The 20,890-nt window shown below is 38.7% G+C and overlaps 1 protein-coding gene and 1 long non-coding RNA gene across 2 annotated transcripts; one reads left to right on the top strand and one right to left on the bottom strand.

The window, feature by feature from the left end:
* Window positions 1-8,224: 8,224 nt before the first annotated feature.
* LOC140168624 (uncharacterized) lies at window positions 8,225-18,748 on the top strand. Its single transcript, XR_011861250.1, has 4 exons — window positions 8,225-8,516; window positions 13,243-13,347; window positions 14,002-14,149; window positions 17,648-18,748. It is a non-coding gene; the product is annotated as an uncharacterized lncRNA (long non-coding RNA).
* LOC140168752 (uncharacterized) lies at window positions 14,045-17,517 on the bottom strand. The gene is made up of 8 exons (XM_072192162.1): window positions 17,366-17,517; window positions 16,595-16,799; window positions 16,170-16,475; window positions 15,697-16,051; window positions 15,246-15,535; window positions 14,586-15,141; window positions 14,258-14,478; window positions 14,045-14,136 (listed from the first exon to the last, which is right to left on the bottom strand). The coding sequence occupies exons 1-6, from the start codon at window positions 17,515-17,517 to the stop codon at window positions 15,091-15,093; spliced, it is 1,359 nt and encodes a 452-aa protein (XP_072048263.1). The 3' UTR covers window positions 14,045-14,136; window positions 14,258-14,478; window positions 14,586-15,090.
* Window positions 18,749-20,890: the final 2,142 nt, after the last annotated feature.

The following is a 20,890-nucleotide window of genomic DNA, read 5'->3' as shown; positions in this document are numbered from 1 at the left end:
ATCATGTTCTACGTGTAGCTTCAACCCTCCTGTAAGCTATATCCCTCTCCTTCCCCACCAATCATTGTTGCAGAGTCCAACACGGAATGAACAGCCTTCGAAATCGATGGATATTGCAGTATAATCTTGCCGTATACGGCCACTATAAACAGACAGGGTGTGTGTTTAAAGTAAGATAATCTTGTCGTTATTCAGCTGAACTGCCGCGTAGTCTAAATTCGCAATGGTTAGTAAAACATAAATAAATATAGACTGCGTGGCAGTCCAGCTAAATACCGCATAATCTGGCTCACTATAAACACGCTCAGGTTTATAGTGGCGTGTTTATAGTGGCGTACGGTATTTATATGGTATTCTTATGCACATATGGAATTAGGCTGCAATGTCACTTATCCGTTTATATCGGCTGTTTATAGTCACTGACCTGAACACATGGATAGCGGGCGGCGACCAAAAATGTGAAACCACTTGGCCGCCATATTGGTCAGGGCAAAAAAATAATTTCACCTCACCGATGGGTAAACAAAAATCCCCCACCCAACTCTGTATAAAGGTATACATTAAAATTGAAATTATAACTTAAAAAAATCGCTGCCTGAGGCGGCGTAAAAAATAGTTCCAATAGTCCTCAAGAAGACATGCAAATGCATGGAGTACAAAAGAATCAATGCCACTTTAACAGTGATGGGTATTGTACTCACTGACCTCCACGATATTGGTCAGGGCAAAAAGCCATAGTCAGTGGTTTCAATCGGTGACTATCCTATTACGTGCGAGCCCGCTAGAGGTCAGTGTTTATAGTGGCGACCAATTTATAGCGCTATTTTGAATCCGATTCCCACATATGTGGTTGACCACAGCATGTTCGAGGCCACCGCAATGCAATATGGGAGACACAAATATGGTGCCAGTTTCAAATAATTTGCCTTCGAAACGATACCGGTCTCATTTTTAACATTATTGCTACAGTACCGTATCAACTGTGTATGCCGTGTAATTACAGTGACAAATTTGAGCTCGGGAGTTAAATAATCCTGCTCCACTACTTGAATAACGATATCGCGGCACCCTGAGCGTGTTTAAAGTGAGCCAGATTATCCGGTATTTAGCTGGACTGCCACGCAGTCTATATTTTGTTTAATAGTCACATTTTCTTCTTGATGGCCACAGGTTTCAAGAAGACCATACGCTGGCCTGGTGAATTTAGGAATGACTTGCTATATGAATTCAGTTATACAGCAGCTGTATCACATACCAAAAATAAAACGGGTGAGTAGTATTTTGACTGTAGGCTCTAAAACGCTGAAATACATTTGGTCAATGCCTAAGAAACAATGAAATCGTTGGACAGTTGAATCAGCAGACCAATTCGATATATAATAACTGTAGCACAGCCTAATATGCATTAAGAAGTGAACTATGCATTAAGAAGAGAATTGTTAAATTTTGTTGTGTATATTTTACCCCATTTCCGACATGACCGATGCAACTGTCACATAATAATCATGATAATTGGGGGGGCACTCACGTGTGTACGTTGTAAGCATGCGTGAGAATCAGTGCCGCAGGGAGCCATTACGGGCCAGGGGTGACATGACTCACGGGCCACTTTGATCAGCGATGACGTACTACATCTTTTTGACCCCGTAAGAAAACCTCATTTGAACCCATCTCGCTCAGTCAGTGTTGCCGATACCTTACAAGCAGAGTGGTGTATTTTGGGATTGGAGTGTGTTTGAAGTCGACGGAGTGTGGATTTGTGGATGTGTGTGCTGCGGGATGTACGGGGTGTACGCGTGTGTGTATTAAGGTTATAAAAAATCGGGTATTGGCAACACTGTCGAAAGGTTGTTGGCCTGGAAATTTGTAAATTTGGCACTGAAAAGTTATACAGGATATCATGAGCACAACTTCCTTGGAAATTTATAACTACATGTATTTAACTTCAAAATCGTAAGTACAATATTGAAAAAATGATATCTCTGTAATTTATTCCGCCTATTTCTGGCCCTTCAATTTCTGGACTATTTTTTAAAAAGTATCTCATCGGACTCTTTAGTATTTATTTGGATGTGCAAAATAAATGAGGTAACCAGAGAACATTTCAAGGGTGTCGCGAGCCTCACATAATTTACCGGTGGGCCAGGACGGCGAGCCGTAGATCATTTCCCTCCTGATTGAGACCATATTACATCACAAGACAAAGAAAGCATATAATCTTAACAACTATATATGTGACCGTCCATCTGAAACCGCTCAGTCGGCAAATTGTATTTCGAGCTACATTGCAAAATGTTCAAAGAGGTTGTATTCATATGTCCCTAATGTTTGTCTTACATGTTTCTCATTTTAGTCCAGTCAAACACCAATCTTTAATCATATTGTTGAAGAGGATAATACGCTTGTACTTATGTATAGAATTAGTAAAAAGCTTAAGTCTTTGTTTGCTTTGGCTAAATCCTGTTCAAGTGGTGGGTTAACCAACAATGGTTAGTGACCGCCAATTATGACCATTTGATATTTAATACCAGCAATGTGGAAAAAGAGAAATAATGTAGTGCCAAAATAATGTACCCTTTTACTGAAGGAGCAAAGTTTAACAAGTTATAACTCCGCTTCTGGATATCGTTTGAAGTCAAATGATATATAGCTTATGCTATATATTTTCTAAACACGGAAGAAAACAAATTTGACCAGGGGCCGACATCACGAGCGTTTCGACCTGGACGGTCACATATGATCCCTACCAAGGCTGCTGTATGAGAATGAGAGGTGAGGCAGAACCTATAATTGCTACATGTTACGTTGCATAGGTTATTTGCGAAGAGGACAATTGCACCAAGGACGAGAATGGCATCCTGACGAATAATGTTTTAGTACAGATGCATAAATTATTCTCTGACATGGAAAAAAATCAGAACTATGTCTCTCCTGTCAACTTCATAGACGTGTTCAAGCTTTGGGGAAAACCTGTAAATATCTTTGAACAGCACGATGCTTACGAATTTTTCATAGATATCATCAGCCAACTGCATAAGTGTTTAGAGGTAAATATAATGATGCATATATTTAAATAAGATCGTACATGCCTGTAGACTGGTTCTATTTTGGATCATGTGCTTATTTAAGCACCTATAGCGGCAAGTTCGCGTAAAAGTTGGCAACCAAATTATTTTGGTTAATTCGGGTATGCTGAATTCAAATATATTGGAACCCCGTGACTCTAAAAATGACCCCCAACCCCCTACATGTTCATACAGGGGGCAAATATTAAAAATGCTCCAAATTCGCTATAAAACATTTCAAATTATTTGATTATATTTATTATGGAACTAAGGATCACAAAAATGTAACATATTTGCGCGTAGGACATATGAAGAGTTGAATTGCAAAACTGCTAATGGACCATTATTTCAAAATTGAGTTTTTGATGTTAAGTTATAGTGCCGATAAAAATACACATTTTGGTGCTTGTTTGACTTTCATTCCACCTTCCGTTCCTGAGATATCGTAAATTTTCCCTTTCGGAAATCTTCGGGAATTTCGGACTTATAACGGCTATAAAATCTCCGAAAAATAACGTTGTTTTACTTTTTTGATGTTTTACGGTAGCATTCTATAGTCTTTAACTTTCTTTCCATCAACACTTTGTTCAAAACCAAAATGAATCAAATCGAACAAGTAATTAAATAAACCTGTTTTTCTCAAAAAGTCAAAAATGGATGTAAGCAGTTTTGCAAGTTCAAGGGATTCAGGAAAATAATAGTTTTTACTATCTGCAATGTCAAGTTCAGAAGATAGATGATAAATAAATACAAATTTCATTAAATTCTATATGAATCCTACATATTTTTTTGACTCTTTGCTGTATAACATGCTAACTATAGACATCGCCGATAGTGCAAACTATTCTTTTTCTGAAACTTCTTAACTAGGCGAATAATTTGCTACAACGTTTACGAACATTTTAGCAACTTTGATTTTTGACGCATACACAATAAACAAATCGACCTGTTACATGTTGTGCCCCATAACCTCTTAACGATAGGTCGTACACGCACAAGCATTACATTTCTGGGACCCATGGGGCCAGACGTGTAATTTTACATGTTTGAAAGTGTTATTGGAATAAAATTAATTTTTGCCTCCTATATGCGATCCTATGGGGTCTTTTGGGGGTCTTTTTGAGGGTCACGGTCTCAAAATATTGCTTAGCAGACAACAGATTCGAGTTCAGCATACCCAAATTAACAAAAATGAGCTGGATGCCAACTTTTACGCAAACTTGCCGCTAGGAACGCGATTTTTCCAAAATAGAACCAGGCTACTACATCATTTCATAAAACATAAAATAAATTTATTCCATGCCTTTCAAACAAACAGCCCAGATGTGATGATACAAAATAAACGATGTTAGTTTCATTTTATTTTGTGTAGAAAAACCAGCCAAGCCAGCCAACTGTTTTCCAAGAAATGTTTCAGAGCAAACTTTCAAACATATGTCAGAAATGTCGGTTAGTAAATATATAAATATAAATAAGAGGCGATAAAAATCAAATGTTAAAAATATTCCAAATTAAATATAATGATAAGATTTATAACCAAATTTTGTTTAATATTCTAATCATGGAACATTGTTCATATTTTATATTGAAGTTCTAGAAGACAAGATAAAACATATGGAGTCACTGTATCACTGACTCACTGTAGTCTCCAGGAATCTTTAAACGATTTTATAAAAGGAGTAGAGACCAAATGCGGAAAATGTGACAAAACGCAGAACAAATGCGACAAATCGGTGGGTATAACAGCAAATTTTATAATTTAGATATCATCTTAGTGATCGAATTTATCTTTCTTTCTTTCATTGAAAGTATGTCCTGTCACGTATAAAACAAATGAAATACTATTAGTTATTACCATGATTACTATAACTATTAGTTACTAGTATTATGTGAAGCGGAAGGCTAGCGGACATACGGTGCGGGAAATTATCATGCGCGAAGTGTAATACCGTATTGACCTTTTTCCCTCTATCCCACAATGCACTATTCCAGGGGGGTATGACGTAGTTCATCAACCTCATAGATCGTGTGCATCCGATGGTCTTTGCCAGGCCTTTGCAATTATTTTGTCTTAATATGGGCATCAGGGAGGTAAATAAGGATAATTTACTGGGTGGGCAATTTAATTTATTTTTGCCCTCAAATTAGGGAAAATAATACTGGGTGGGCAGTGGTAATTAATTGAATCCTTACGTTTGGATTTTTGTTAGTGTAGTCCTGATTTTGCGTAGAATTTGGCTTTGATGTAAAAAGTGGACTTTACCCTCCCATAAATGCATGCCGATATTAGCATATTCATGCAGCAACTTTCAAGAAAAATTGTATATCGTATTTTTTTTCACTTCGGACATACTAATTATCACTCGCTATTACTCCAAGCCTAGGTAGCAAAAAAGCAGTAAAATTAGGATAATATTTTATTTGGTATTAGGCCCTTCACAATTTATTTTTAGTTTACTGTTTAAGATTTTAAAAAAGGCACGAGGTAACGTTTAATTATCAAATATTAATTACTTATTATTTTCTTTATTTTGAAACAAGCGGTCAGTCAGCCCAATATCAACGGTACATTTTGGCGCCGCGGATTTAATTATATTGCAATTATGGTTGATTTTATACATTGATAATAATGCAGGGGTGTTATTTGTTTATTCAACATCATAGTTAACATGATCAAAGTAAGAAAGTATCAAGTTAATGTAATTAAAATGTCATTTAACAGAGAAAATGTCAAATAAAAACCAAATAATTAAATACTTTGCAATTCTCAAGTTTGGAGGCGGGAGGGAAACAGTAAACTCAAGTGATGGGCCTTAGGGAAATAATGTTTTGACTTTTACTGTGTAACTTCTTGTCACAGACACCCGCAGATTAAAGAAATATAAATTGCCAAAATAGTATTTGACCAGGTATACATTACAAGTAATTTCAATGTTTACAAGTCTTTCACAGAGATGCCACTTTTCCTTCTTTTGCTTGAATTCCTTCTTTTATAAAGTCAAAATTTCTGCACTTTTAATTATCTTCAGCCCATTTTGGGACTTTTTATCCAAATTTATACATTATTTCAGTTTTTCACAAAGTTTCGGGGTTTTTGAGTCGACCTAAGTGGCATCACCGGTATTTTCCACCCAAGCCTATTTCCAAACTATATTTAAAATGTTTATTTCGCCAATTCTTATACTGGTATTAAAGTAAATAACAACATAAGCCACAATGTTGCACAAAATAATAAAAGACCCATGTAGAATCACAGTCGAAAAGTATAAAAGTAATGAACAAAAAATAACTAGTATTTTTTCAACATTTAAAGTTTAGATTGATTGCAGGAAATTATTTTCATAATTATAACGGGAGTTATAAGTAGGCCTAATAATATTTCCTATTCAAGCATGCTCAAAGACTTGAAATGAGCAAATTATGTATATCTGGAATAGGTTCCAAATAATGTTCAAGTTTTATAAATACAGGTCTCATTCAAGAATCCACATTTATGGGTTCAATGAATTCTTTCAGATTTTGTGTGGAAATTGCTCAAAATAATACTAAGTTTTAGCTTCCTAAACCATTGTGTACTATGTGATATTTATTCCTATTGTAAACGTGGTAAATAAATAAATCTTAAGAAAAGAGACATCACTTTCATTTATTCAACAACACTTTCAAAATGCAAGTTGATTCCAAGAGATGCACCATGGTACTAGTTTTATAATAATTATTTATATGGTGCCCAATTTTTTGTGGGCAAAATAATTTACTGGGTGGGCACTTTTGGTCAATGGGCAAGTGGAATTTACTGGGTGGGCAAAATAATTTACTGGGTGGGCAATTGTCCACCCAGTTAACATGTTATTTACCTCCCTGAATTGGGCATACTGATTCCATATATGCGGATTATCGTAAAGGGCATCGATGTTACTAATTATGCAATTATTGAATACACGAGTGATACAGTTACGGAGCGATGCAGAACATCTGTGTAAGAGATTGTGTTTACGTTTTATTTTCATCTCCGAAAAAAATGTGAAACGGACGCCGACAAAATATCACTGCGTGTCCCGTCATTAGTTTTTCACCATTAGGTCTATAAAATATATACAAAGTTAGGTTTCAATAGCAGGAAACTTTTTTGGTGAGGACACCATGTCCATAAGGCATAGAAATGTTGTTTTTTGCCCCCGAAAGGTATTAGCATGGACGAAAGAGAAACAGACCGCGTACCATCAGTCAAAGTCCCCGTGTATTGTATGGTGTAAGTTCTCGCATATTCATGAGGGCCGATTGTTCGATCGTGTAGTGTCTAACAATCACGCCAGCGCTGCGTGCCTTCGCGTATCCGCGATAGAGCGTTGCGTGCTTTCGCGATTACGCGATAGACCATGAAAATACGCGGTAATTGCGTAGCAGTCTCGCCTGTCGCATTTCACAGAACAATCGGCCCTCATTATCGGATGAGGCGGAGACTTTGACTGGTTTGACAGAGCGCGTACCACCAGTCAAAGTCTCCGCCTCATCCGATAATGAGGGCCGATTGTTCCATGAAATGCGACAGGCGAGACTGCTACGCAATTACCGCGTATTTTCATGGTCTATCGCGTAATCGCGAAAGCACGCAACGCTCTATCGCGTATACGCGAAGGCACGCAGCGCTGGCGTGATTGTTTGACACAGCACGATCGAACAATCGGCCCTCATGAATATGCGAGAACTGGTACCATACAATACACGGGGACTTTGACTGGTGGTACGCGCTCTGTCTTATCTTACTCCTCTGTGGTATTAGCAATGACGTAGAAAAACATAGATCGCTGAGCTCGAGCTGGTACGTTGCCGTTTCATTGACAATCACACACTGAATAAGCCATTATGAAATGAAGGGACCTAACAAAATCAGCATCAAATACAACTAAAATGGAAACTGAATTTACTCTAGCATGTATCGATTAACCATATTAAATAAATAACATGTTTTAGCATATTCAGCTTTACTGTATACCATTGTTTTATCAAAAAATTGCTGAATAAAAAAGGCAAGCACGCTCCTAAATCAAGTTCATTCGTCCCGTTGCCGTACAGCGATACAGCAACGACGACTGAAGGCGAAATGTACCAAGTGAGTAGAGATGCAAATGAGCAGCAACACTGATTCAGGCGACCTTTTGGCCGGCCGCGAGCCGAGCTGGCAACCCCAAACAACAACACACGTGCCACCATCGCGCCATCGTCGCACATGTTTTCATCATGAATCGTCACGCTTTTAAAATTAATTATGATGCTCATGTATTCTAAAAAGAATCAATTTTCGGGTTAGCAAGCTGTTTGAAAGGCTGAGAAACAATGCTGTTGACCATATGCGGTGTCTGAACAGAATTTACTTCCAATCCAGGCTTCATAAAGTAGCAGAGCAGTTGACTAACACATGCCACCCATGACATGATTTGTGATTGTACGGTAAGTTGTAAACATTTTCAACATGAACAGATGATTGAAGCTTAAAATTTAATCATCGTTTATTAATTACGATGCATTTTGGATGTAGATTCTGATTCTAGAAGCTTGAATGGGACTCGAAAAAGCCAGACTGGCACAGCGGGCTAGGCCCCGGCCTAGTCCAGGACAAACATGACAACAAATGCAACTTCTTATCATGATCATGATTCATGCATGATGTCACATACCACATGGTCTTGACTTCATATTCTAAATACAGGGCTGTCAACTCTCACGCATTGGCCGTGAGTCTCACGCATTGGGTCACGGTCTCACGCCAAGGTAGTATAATCTCACGCCTACGTAGTAAATCTCACGCAAAAAGCTGGAAAATGAGTAAAATCTCATGCATCGTCATGAATAATTTGTTGGTCCTATATACCCCCCTTTCACATTCTCGAACGCCGTGGCTCAAATAATCATGGTACAAAATGAGCATTGGAGTCTACAAATCCCCCCGGCAAATCCCGGTACGCCTCTGTCTCACGCCAAACACTGTTTCCTAAAAGTTGACAGCCCTGTTCTAATATCTTTATTACACTCCCCCTTCGGGGTTCGTGCATAAATAGACGCATCAACATATTTGTACAATTTCACTCCCAACAAGTGATACGCATAAACCTATGATCATGAATGATAATTTCCGGGATAATTCATGCCTTTCATGCTTTGACGATAAAGTACTTTCGCAATTCATGGCAATGTCATGTTAACACCACAACTGCACTTGTACTTGTAAAGGCATGAAGGCAATTTACTACTACTTAGGCCCTTCGCACTTGATTATTAGTTTCCTGTTTACCGCCCGCGTCCAAAATTGAAAATCTCAAAATAATTAATTATTTTATTTTTATTTCTAATTTTCTCTTTAAATAACTTTCAACTACTTCTACTTGCCATTTTCTGACTTTAATAATATCAACAATAATGATGAATGAACAAAGGGTACAACTCCACCTTCACTTATTTATAAAATCAAATATTGTTATAAAATAATTAAATGCCCGCTCTAGTCAAAACGAGTCAATAGTTGCTTGTAATAGTTCAAACTAAATAAAGAAAATAAAAGATAATTAATAATTAAAAGTCACCTCATCCCTTTTTCAAAAACTTAAACAGGAAACTAATAATCAAGTGCGAAGGGCCTTACATGTAGAGGTTAATAACTGCACATGCTATCGGTTTTTTGGCGGGCATTGACCATTGTGAAAAATCTAGGGCCTAAACATTTTGCCTTGGGAACCGAGGAATATCCCGAGGCATATTCTGTGCAAATATGATGATAGCGCGCAATCAAAATACGGCGGCCAGTGCTGTCGCAATTTTTTTCGATGCATAACATTCAGTGCAATAATTATGAGCCCTGGGGGGGGTAAAATTGGGGGCAAGCAATTTTTGGCAAGCCGAGAGGGGGGGGGGCAAGCAATTTTGGCACACATTCATGAGGGGCCTTTTTAATAAAACGCTCTAAAGAGGCTTAAGAAAACAGTACGGAAACGCTTAAAAATATGCACATTTTCCTGCTCGCTGCCCTCGCAACATGCATCTAGACCATTTAAAGTTTGCAAATTGGGATGCCAAAAATTTGGCACAAGGGGGAGGGCAAAGAAATTTTGGCGCCTTGGCGGTCCGAGAGGAGGGCTCATAATTATTGCACAACCCCTAAATATTCACACTGACGGCGCGAAGGTCCACTGTTGAATATTCATAAGGCCCCTAACAGTCAATTTTGAGTTTCCCGTCACATAATTTCTGAAAACAAGTGAGGTAACTTTTTCATTATTTAGAGAATAAAAGATAGGATTTTGTCTTTTGCCTATCCAATATCGTGTCATAATGGATGGGCTGGCCAATATTTTGAGTAGTGGATGCCGGCGCATTCTTATTCAGTTTTAATGTAATTTTTGCGAGAAAAACTGCCTTTTTTCAGAAAAAAATAAAGTTTCTTTTGTGAAGACATCCCTGTTGTTTTAAATGAACGAAACCATCACGAACATCTAAGCCGCCGAATCATGTTCTTAGTTCTCGCGCATGTATTACGCGAATGCATTATCGCGCGATCATTGAGGAGCAACAAGTGTGCCGCCGTTGCGTGGCGGCGCGCGCCCTGACTAATATCACTATCAACTAAATTTTTCGAGATATTATACACCAGAAAACCAATCAAATTATGTGAATTCTTTACAAGACGCACCCATTGAATAAGAATCATTATTCATTATTTTTCTGCCTTTCATGACCAACATGCATGTAAAATGTGTTGTTATTTGTCGCTCACTCACTTGATGATGGATGTTTAGCCCAAATGAGATTCAAAAGTATATAAAAAAGAGTCTGCAAGGTTGACAGCAAAATGCATGTCTTAAGTTTGATTTTTCCACAAAAAATAAAGGGATATTCATAATTTTTTTGCAAATATAACCAGTTCTTATCGGTATTTTTGTGGAAAATCGCAATAATGAATTCAAGTGAGGGTCCGAAAATGAAGTGAGGGCGGCTGACGGGAAACTCAAAATCGACTTTCCCCCCTCCTTGGCCTAACCTCCGCGTATTACGCCACATGTGCGTCCCAATCAAATTGCTTGATATTTGCACATGGCGTGATTGCGCAGTGCAGATTGGTAAGTTCTTTTTAGCCTGTTCGACTGTTTGAAGGGCGAAATTCATTCTAATAAGCGCCTAGGGCGCTTAACAAAGTCATTTTGGGTGGGCGCTTATTTTTTACCTGGTTTACCTAATTTTTCGGTTATTGGAGACAAATTTATGACTTATGTATGTTATAAATGGGTCCTGAGATGTTCTAGTAGCTTTTCTGATGTAAAAAAATGTATTGGAAGTTTACACAGGACTTCTAGTCCTCCAGCTATTTCACTGTATCAACGTCTATCCGTCACTTCAACATTGATGTTACCCTTTAGTAAATTGAAAATACCCTGGGTGGGCGCTTATTGGGGCATGGGCGCTTTATTGGAATGAATACGGTAATGATAAAAATTATTTATTTCAACAAATTTCGGAGAATGAAATCTTGAGATTTGGTTGAGTGATTAGTTAAAAATGACGGTTATGAATTCGCTTAATAACTTTGCATCAGTTATATGTCAGGCATTGTGAAAAAATCTAAACATTTTGCTTTGGACCTCAGAATATCCCTTGGGCTGCGCCCCTCTGGATATTCCTCGGTTCCAAAGGCAAAATGTTTAGATTTTTCACAATGCCCTCCAAATAACTAATGCGCAGTTATTAATCTATAATTAGTAACCACATTCAGCATTTGCGTTTTGGCAAAATAAAAACCGGTACCGAGTACCGTCCCTGCGTCCCATCATTCTAAAACCATATCAACAACTCTGGATTTTGCAGCTTCAAAAGTGCGTAGTAGCGCACATCCTAGAGTGGTTAGTCTGTGTGGACAGTGGACACACGCTTGGACAGGGTAGCGCTGGCAGGTTAAAACTAGGGGTCACAGATGACCCTTTAACTGACTTAAAATAAAAAACTTAGGGGTCAAATGATTTTTTTAAGGGTCAAATGAACAATTCTCATGACGTAACTATGCTTATGCTCCCCAACCTCTGGACCCCCACATTGTTTATCATTTATAAACACATCATTTATAATTTACAATAATTATTACAATATTGAGACTCTTTGTTTGTCCTCTCTCCTGGGGCCTTAGCCGCCTTTATTACAATATTCATGATTTTGATACATCAAGAAAATTAAGGGGGTATAACACCCCTGTGATAAATTTGTGATTATTTTTGCATTTTTCTCAAAAAATAATTTCACACTGGTAACAAAAGTTATGTATATTATTGGGGCATGGAATCCAATTACTACACTGAAATTTCAGTGACTCAAGACAAGCGGTGACTGCGGTTCGGTATATATGATAGGAAATGAGGTACATCTTTAATAGCAGTATACCTTATTTCTTATCGTAAATAACAAACCGCTTGTCTTGGGTCACTGAAATTCCAGTGTAGTAATTGGATTCCTTGCCCGTATAGTATAACTTTTGTTACCACTGTTTTATTAGTTTTTGAGAAAAATGCAAAAATAAACACAAATTTATCGAGGAGTACCCCTTAACAGGTGATACATTCACCATTACCTCTTTAACTTACAAATGTAAACATACATACTCTGATCAGCTGGTAATAGGCTCATAACATTATGGATATAGAATGGCGTACACATAGCTGGGGTGCTATTGTTAACTTACGTGAGCGTAATTTGGACTTCAGTGACATGCGCAGTATCAAAAACTGAATAATTCCCACATATTACGAGCTGATCATAATCCCGGATCATAATATAGTAACTTCCACCCTCAAGATTAGTCCGACGAGTAGGACCTGTTTTTTCTTAGTTACCAACTATAACTATACTCTAACTCTGATCGCTTAAGAAAGATAACCACAAAAATACACTAACCGCACCTCCCGAGGGCGGCGCGGTCACTGGTCTTTCGCGATTTGTCTTTCTTGCACCATGTCAGATAGTGATCAAAGTGTGAAATGAGTATAGTCTGGCAACTTAGAAAAAAAAGGTCCTACTCATCGGACTACTCAAGATACATTCGAATACCAGAGATTTTCTTTTTTATCATTAATAAAACTTCTTCTAGTACTACACACTAGCTTAGGGTTAATTTTTTTACCCCTTATTCCTTTTGCTACAGGTGAGAAAATAGCAAAAATGGTGGAAGACCCAATAAACAAGGCAGCTCTCTTAACCAAGTGTCTCAGTGGATTTCGCATTTCGCAATCACTTGCAAGGTTACATTGTAAGTACTGGTATCATGAAAATTATGTGATACAGCACCATATTATATACAGGAAGTATCCGGCAATCACACCATAATGCCTTACATGTATTAGAAAAATAATAACCATGCAAGCACAAATCATAACAGGGTTTTATTTTTAACAAAAAATTGACCATAAAAAAACAAATAAATACAGCTGTCCCTCAACATGTGATATTCAAAATTTACGGGCACCAAAATTGTCTGGGGCAATGTGGAGATGCCCCATTTAAGGTAAGCTTTGGATATTTGATTATTTTACTTATTTTTCACCAGACTTACCCGGGTGGAAAATCAAAAAATAATTCAACGGCCAAAGTTAACATTAACTAGGGTGCCTCCGCTTAAATGAATGACATATTCCAGTAATACAATGAAGGCAGATGCATATGCCTCGAGGGCATGGGGCACTACCTTAGCGGACACCGAGTTGACCAATTCAACATCGATTCTGCACCCCGTCCAAATTCCAGCTTGCTGGCTGCATTATTGAGCTGATGGTTTTCTAGGGGCGGAAATAAAAATTAATTATTATTTGTATTCAGTATACAGAACCAAAGAAAACTTAAGTTTAACTCATTACATTTGTTTAATGATTTTTTTATTGTTGTTTATTGTGTACCTCCCATACAGGGTATGACTACAACTGACCAACTCAGTTATGATATGACTGACTGGCTGGTGGCTTATTGGCTGGCTGATGACTTGTATGGCTGACTGATTGACTGGTGGCTGATGACTTGTATGGATGGCTGATGGGGCAGTTGGCTGCTAAAGAAAAGTAGGAAACATTAATTAGCCGATTACGATTGCAATATATATTTCTGATAATGTTTTTTATGTGTGCGTTTTAATATTTGAGAATCATTGAAAACAAAATTATACACACCTTTTCCAGGGGATATTGTTGCATGGGGGAGTGTAGGGCAGCTGTGGCAAACTGACATTGCTTGGCTTTGATGGCTGGCTGATGACTTGTATAGCTGGCTGATTGGCAGCTGGATGATGACTTGGCTGATGACTTGCATGGTTGGCTAATGAGTTGATTGGTTGGTGGATGACTTAGTTGGCTAGCTGATGACTTGTATGGCTGACTGATGGAGTGGTTGGCTGCTGAATAGAAATAGAAAACATTAATTAGCCCATTACAATTGCAATATATTTGTGATTGTGTTTTTTATGTGTGTGTATTAAAAATACTTGAGGATTATACACACCTTTTTCAGGGGAAATTGTTGCATGGGGGAGTATAGTATAGGACTGTTGCTTGGTTTGGTGGCTGATGAGTTGACTCAACTTGACTGGCTGACTGATGAATTGGTTGGTTGGCTGATGAATTGCTTGGTTGGCTGATGGCTTGTTGTCTGGCTGATGGCTCGTTGGCTGGCTGATGACTTATATGACTGGCTGATTGGCAGCTGGATGATGACTTGACTGGTTGGCTTATGACTTGCATGGTTGGCTAATGAGTTGATTGGTTGGTGGATGACTTAGTTGGCTAGCTGGTGACTTGTATGGATGGCTGATGAGTTGACTCAACTTGACTGGCTGACTGATGAATTGGTTGGTTGGCTGATGACTTGTATGGCTGGCTGATGGCTTGTTGGCTGGCTGATGACTTGTATGGCTGGCTGATTGGCAGCTGGAATGCTGGATGATGACTTGACTGATTGGCTGATGACTTGCATGGTTGGCTAATGAGTTGATTGGTTGGTGGATGACTTAGTTGGCTAGCTGGTGACTTGTATGTATGGCTGATGGAGTGGTTGGCTGCTGAATAGAAATAGAAAACATTAATTAGCCCATTGCAATTGCAATATATTTGTGATTATGTTTTTTATGTGTGTGTATTTAAAATACTTGAGGATTATACACACCTTTTTCAGGGAAAATTGTTGCATGGGGGAGTATAGCACTGTTGCTTGGTTTGGTGGCTGATGAGTTGACTCAACTTGACTGACTGATGACTTGTATGGCTGGTTGATGACTTGTATGGCTGGCTGGTGACGTGTATGGCTGACTGATGATTTATATGGCTGGCTGATGACTTGACTTTTTGGCTGATGACTTGCATGGTTGGCTAATGAGTTGATTGGATGATGACTTAGTTGGCTGGCTGATGACTTGTATGGCTGGCTGATGGGGACGTGGTTGGCTGATGGGGTGGCTGTTGAATAGAAGAAGAAAACATTATTTAGCCTATTACGATTGTAATATATAAATTTGTGATTTTTTTTTCCATTTTTATTCACCTGTACTTGGGCCTGATTATATTTTTTATGTGTGCATTTTAATATTTGAGGATCATTGAAACAAAATTATACATACCTTTTCCAGAGGAAATTGTTGCATGGGGGAGTGTATGGCTGTTGCAAACTGTTGGCTGATTGGCAGCTGGCTGATGACTTGAATGGCTGGCTGATGAATGGTTGGCTGATGAGCTGATTGGTTGACTGGTGGCTTGTTGACTGGCTGGTGGCTTGTTGACTGGCTGATGACTTGTATGGCTGACTGATGACTTGTATGGCTGACTGATGACTTGTATGGCTGGCTGATGACTTGTCTGGCTGACTGATGACTTGTATGGCTGGCTGATGACTTGTATGGCTGGCTGATGACTTGTCTGGCTGATGACTTGTCTGGCTGACTGATGACTTGTATGGTTGGCTGATGGGGTAGTTGGCTGTTGAATAGAAGTAGAAAACATTAATTAACCCATTACGATTGCAATATATATGTGATTATGTTTTTTATGTGTGCGTTTTAATATTTGAGGATTATTGAAACAAAATTATACATACCTTTTCCAGAGGAAATTGTTGCATGGGGGAGTGTATGGCTGTTGCAAACTGTTGGCTGATTGTCCACTGGCTGATGACTTGAATGGCTGACTGATGACTTGTATGGCTGGCTGATGACTTGTCTGGCTGACTGATGACTTGTATGGCTGGCTGATGACTTGTATGGCTGACTGATGACTTGTCTGGCTGACTGATGACTTGTATGGCTGGCTGATGACTTGTATGGCTGGCTGATGACTTGTATGGCTGGCTGATGACTTGTCTGGCTGACTGATGACTTGTATGGCTGGCTGATGGGGTAGTTGGCTGTTGAATAGAAGTAGAAAACATTAATTAACTCATTACGATTGCAATATATTTGTGATTATGTTTTTTATGTGTGCGTTTTAATATTTGAGGATCGTTGAAAACAAAATTATACACACCTTTTCCAGGGGAAATTGTTGCATGGGGGAGTGTATGGCTGTTGCAAACTGTTGGCTGATTGGCAGCTGGCTGATGACTTGAATGGCTGGCTGATGAGTTGATTGGCTATATGGTGGCTTGTTGACTGGCTGATGACTTGTATGGCTGGCTGATGACTTGTACGGCTGACTGATGACTTGTACGGCTGGCTGATGGGGTGGTTGGCTGTTGAATAGAAGTAGTAAACATTAATTAGTCCATTACGATTGCAATATATTTATGATTATGTTTTTATGTGTGTGTATTAATATATGAGTATCGACTATCGTTGAAAACAAAATTAACCACCGTCATCAGTGGAAACAAACTTCATAATCGGCTTTCTTGGGTTATCCAGGGTTGTCAAATCCAAAGTATTCCAATCAAATTCAAAGCCAGTCATCTAGGCTTTAGTGGCACCAATAAATAATGGCTCGAGGCTGTGCACCACCAATTATAATATAAAACACTGTAAAGTAACAGCTTGAGTCAGTGGAGGGAGGGAGCCTGCATAAATGCTGCAATCTCCATTTATTTTATTTATTTGCTTTATCTCGTAATTGTACTCTAGCACCTACCTGTATTATCACTGATGTAAGAACAACACGAGCTTGTTAAGCTCGTGTCGTCTTGAAGGTTTGCCTTTGTGCACTACTCGTTGAGTAAAAATGTGTCCATACGCCTTGAGCCGAATTTCGAAAAATGAGGAAACCACTTTCCTAATAAGTTGGGAAATATGATCTAGTTCAAACCCCAGTTCATGGTCAAAGTAGTGACCTTCTAGTTCAGGAAACAATTCCATGTGCTTCGAGGCCAAGGCTTGCTGCACCATACTCTGCAGAATTAGTTTCACATGGGGATGGGAGGAAACTTTCAATTGCTCACCAGTTCCAGACACAATCATACTAAAAATATACATAAATAAATGATGGAATTACAAATAGAACAGCATAGCAATTTCAGTGTATATGATACCAAAATCTTTAAAATTATTTACTATTAATCTCATCATTTTTTCCTTTTGTTTTTGATAGAGTATTCATCTTGTGAAACAATCCATGTAACTTGGAATACAAGGAAAGAATCCATCGTCCTGAATCATGATGATCGAAATGAAGCAAGGATATAAGACGTGTAAGTCCAGCATGAGTTCACGATTCCAGAGATGTTTGTGTCTTCATAAAACAGTATTAAAAACACTTCTGCTGAACCTATTTGCTTAAAAACAAAATACATTGCTTTCATTTGCCGATTTCGTGACATTTTTGAGTACGGTACCGGTATCTGAACATTTCAGATCAAATGAACCTGAGAAACATATCAGAACTTCTATTCAAAGAGAAAAAATAGGAATTTAATATATTTCATGAAATGTTATATATAGGGACTGTGCAATAATTATGAGTCCTGCAATATGCAAATTTTCTTACTCGCTGCACTCACAATATATAAGGTTTGTAAATTTGGATTGCAAAAGGAAGCCAATCATATTTCCGAGGGGATTCATAATTATTGCACAGCTCCATAATTACCACACATTTGTACAGACCACTTGTTCTACAATATGTAAGGTTGAGATGGCAATTGTTTATATGAATTCTCGGTTAAATGTATTTTTATGTACTACAAAGTGAAGGGTTTTGTCGGCTGATTGCAGGAATTACATGCATACAAGTTCTTACAAAACTAGTAAAAATGCATTAATTTTACTGGTTCGGACAACTAAATTTGGGGATTTACAGTACGTGCATAGCATTTGATTTACCTGATGTAGCAGAACAAAATGCTCCCCATTTTTGGATAACCTGAGACACAATGTTTAAAAACAATTGAGTAATATCATAAAAATATCGCCTAAACAATTTAGGCAATACACCCCACGAAATTTTATGTTTATCATGTGTTCCAATTTTGCTGTTTTGGGATTATGGCTATTTTTCAACCATGCTACCTTTACCTAGATAATGTTTTCACAAAAAATTTATGCTATATTGTGTCTCGTCTCCAGTTAAGAGTAACGCCTTGTTGAATTTCATAGTGGCAGATACAAATATTATGCGCTAATAACCTAATTCCAGGGGACAGTGTTCTAAATCAGTATAAACTTCTGGCAAATTACCAGCTGCCAGTCACCCAACTCACCCAGTCACCCAATGTGACATCAACCGGGTGGAACATGTTCAACGCCAGGCTGCTCGTTTCGTGCATGCAGACTACCGGAGAACAACCTCGGTAACTCCTCTAGTTCAAAACCTACAATGGGATACACTTCACTTAAGACGTCTGATGAGCCAAGCTACCATGTTCTACAAGATACAATTCCAACTGGTCAACATCCAATTTCCGCCATATCTCCAACTTTCAACTTTTTCTAGCCGTAACAAGCACAACTTCAAGTACCAACAACCAAGTTCAAAAGTAGATGCTTATGGATACTCATTTTATCCACGGACGGTCCGTATCTGGAACAGACTCCCTTCAATTGCAGTCAATGCTCCATCCATCCAGACGTTCCGGTCGGCAGCACTCCCAGTTCTTAGGGAGATGCGTCCACCACCCAGCCTCAGAAGTCTCTAAATAGCAGCACAGCATCCGCACCAGCACGTTTTCCTGTATTATACACCTGTTTGATGGCACCCGTCTCCTGAGTTTCTTTATTCTGCACCTTAAGTTGACACTGCACCGGCCGAGAGGTCATCGGCAAGTTACCTCCTAGTTTAGCCTTCAAGGCTGCTATTTTGGAGTACCGACTGAAGACTGAAGACTGAAAACTCATCAGTCAGCCAAACAAGTCATCAGCTAGACATTCAACTCATCAGTCGGCCAATAAAAAAACATTAATGAAAATGAAATGTTCAAAATGTTAAGATGTATTAACGTGATAACATTGAAGACAAAGTTACACATATATTATAAAACTGACTTGGAACACTGTTGCAGGCTGCATACACACATGTACAATGTAGAAGGGCTATTTGTCCGCACGCTGGCGATGCAACCGCGTAAACATACTGATTTGAGTCTGCCACTTCAAAATCCAACATGGCGTTACTCCCAAGTAAATCAAACCCTGTACATGTTGTGATAATGCAACAGATATTTACAAGTAGGTTTTCTTACCTAAAGGCTTTGTCTGCTGCTTTGACAATCGTGAAGACCCCAAGTGAAGGAAAAGCCAATCCACCTCTGTTCTTCCTAGCGCACAGTTTGGCAGCTGGTGGAAGTCGGGGGCCCACACAGTATGTGTGGTCATTGTGTAGGCTGCTGGTGTGAAACAATGCTACACCACACGTACTGCAGTCAATTAATGTTGAAATTCTCTTGGAGACAAATCCTGATATGTAGTACAAACAATTCTCTCTGAAAAGGTCAGCAACTGATGAGTAGGTTGAATCCAATGAATGGAGACAGTGCATCGTCAGATCATCCATTTGGACATCCAGCTTCTCTGGAACAAGCTTGCTCCTACGCTTGCTTCCACTGAAGCTAAAGATGGAGTTACATGTAATCTCATCAAGTGCTAAGCAATTGCCACGGGTTGAGGTTGAATTGAATTTTAAGTAGGACTTTGCGTATTCGTATGGTAAAGTCCAATGTATTGGGGTTGTTGTTGTTGCCTCCCCGGTTACGAATTGTACTAAAAAATAGTTCAATGCGGTCTTGACTGAATTTATACGTAAGAACATACTTGAATGGTGACTCTTCTCTCCAGAGTAACCTTGATACAACAGATAGTGTTGACTTGATGTTGATCATGAAGCCCAGAAGTGCTGTTTTCCTAGGACCAAATACTATTGGTGTACCATTCAGGTCAGTTATTTTCCTCAGGTAAGGAATAAGCGACATCATCCAGGTCTTTCTTTCGGCAAAATTGCTCTTGTTGAATGGGTGTTTGAAACCTTTGGCGCATGGATGACGGCTATTTAGGTAATCAAACAACTTGTCAATGACTCTAATATATGTTACAGTAGCTTGGCTGCCTTGAAATTCTGGCAAGTTGAGGTCTTCACGCAAAAAATCAATTGCATCTGCAACACTTGAGCTGAAAGTTTGCGCTGCAAGCTTTACATTCATTTTATGCTTATGCCAGTGTCTGACATGTTTAGCTGACAATTTGTTTGATGCATGCAGTGTATCCTTCTCTTGAAGATCTAAGAGGCGTACGATGTACTTCCATTCAATTAAGAAATCTTGGCCATCTTCCGTATATTTGAGTGCTTTAAGGGTCCCCAACATGTTCCGGGCCAATTTCAGCATGTGGCAGGTGTCAAGCATAA

The sequence above is a fragment of the Amphiura filiformis genome, chromosome 13, assembly GCF_039555335.1.
Source record: "Amphiura filiformis chromosome 13, Afil_fr2py, whole genome shotgun sequence".
Classification (NCBI taxonomy): domain Eukaryota; kingdom Metazoa; phylum Echinodermata; class Ophiuroidea; order Amphilepidida; family Amphiuridae; genus Amphiura; species Amphiura filiformis.
Note: the sequence above shows the minus strand (reverse complement) of the source record. Positions and strands in the feature narration are given on the sequence as shown.

Excerpts from the sequence above, each read along its gene's own strand:
- LOC140168752 (XM_072192162.1), bottom strand. The coding sequence starts at position 17,517 with ATGATTGTGTCTGGAACTGGTGAGCAATTGAAAGTTTCCTCCCATCCC. Across the intron at positions 16,800-17,365 it reads TACTTTGACCATGAACTGGG|CCAACCACCCCATCAGCCAG; the intron begins GTTTGAACTAGA and ends TCTATTCAACAG. Across the intron at positions 15,536-15,696 it reads AACAATTTCCTCTGGAAAAG|CCACCCCATCAGCCAACCAC; the intron begins GTATGTATAATT and ends TCTATTCAACAG.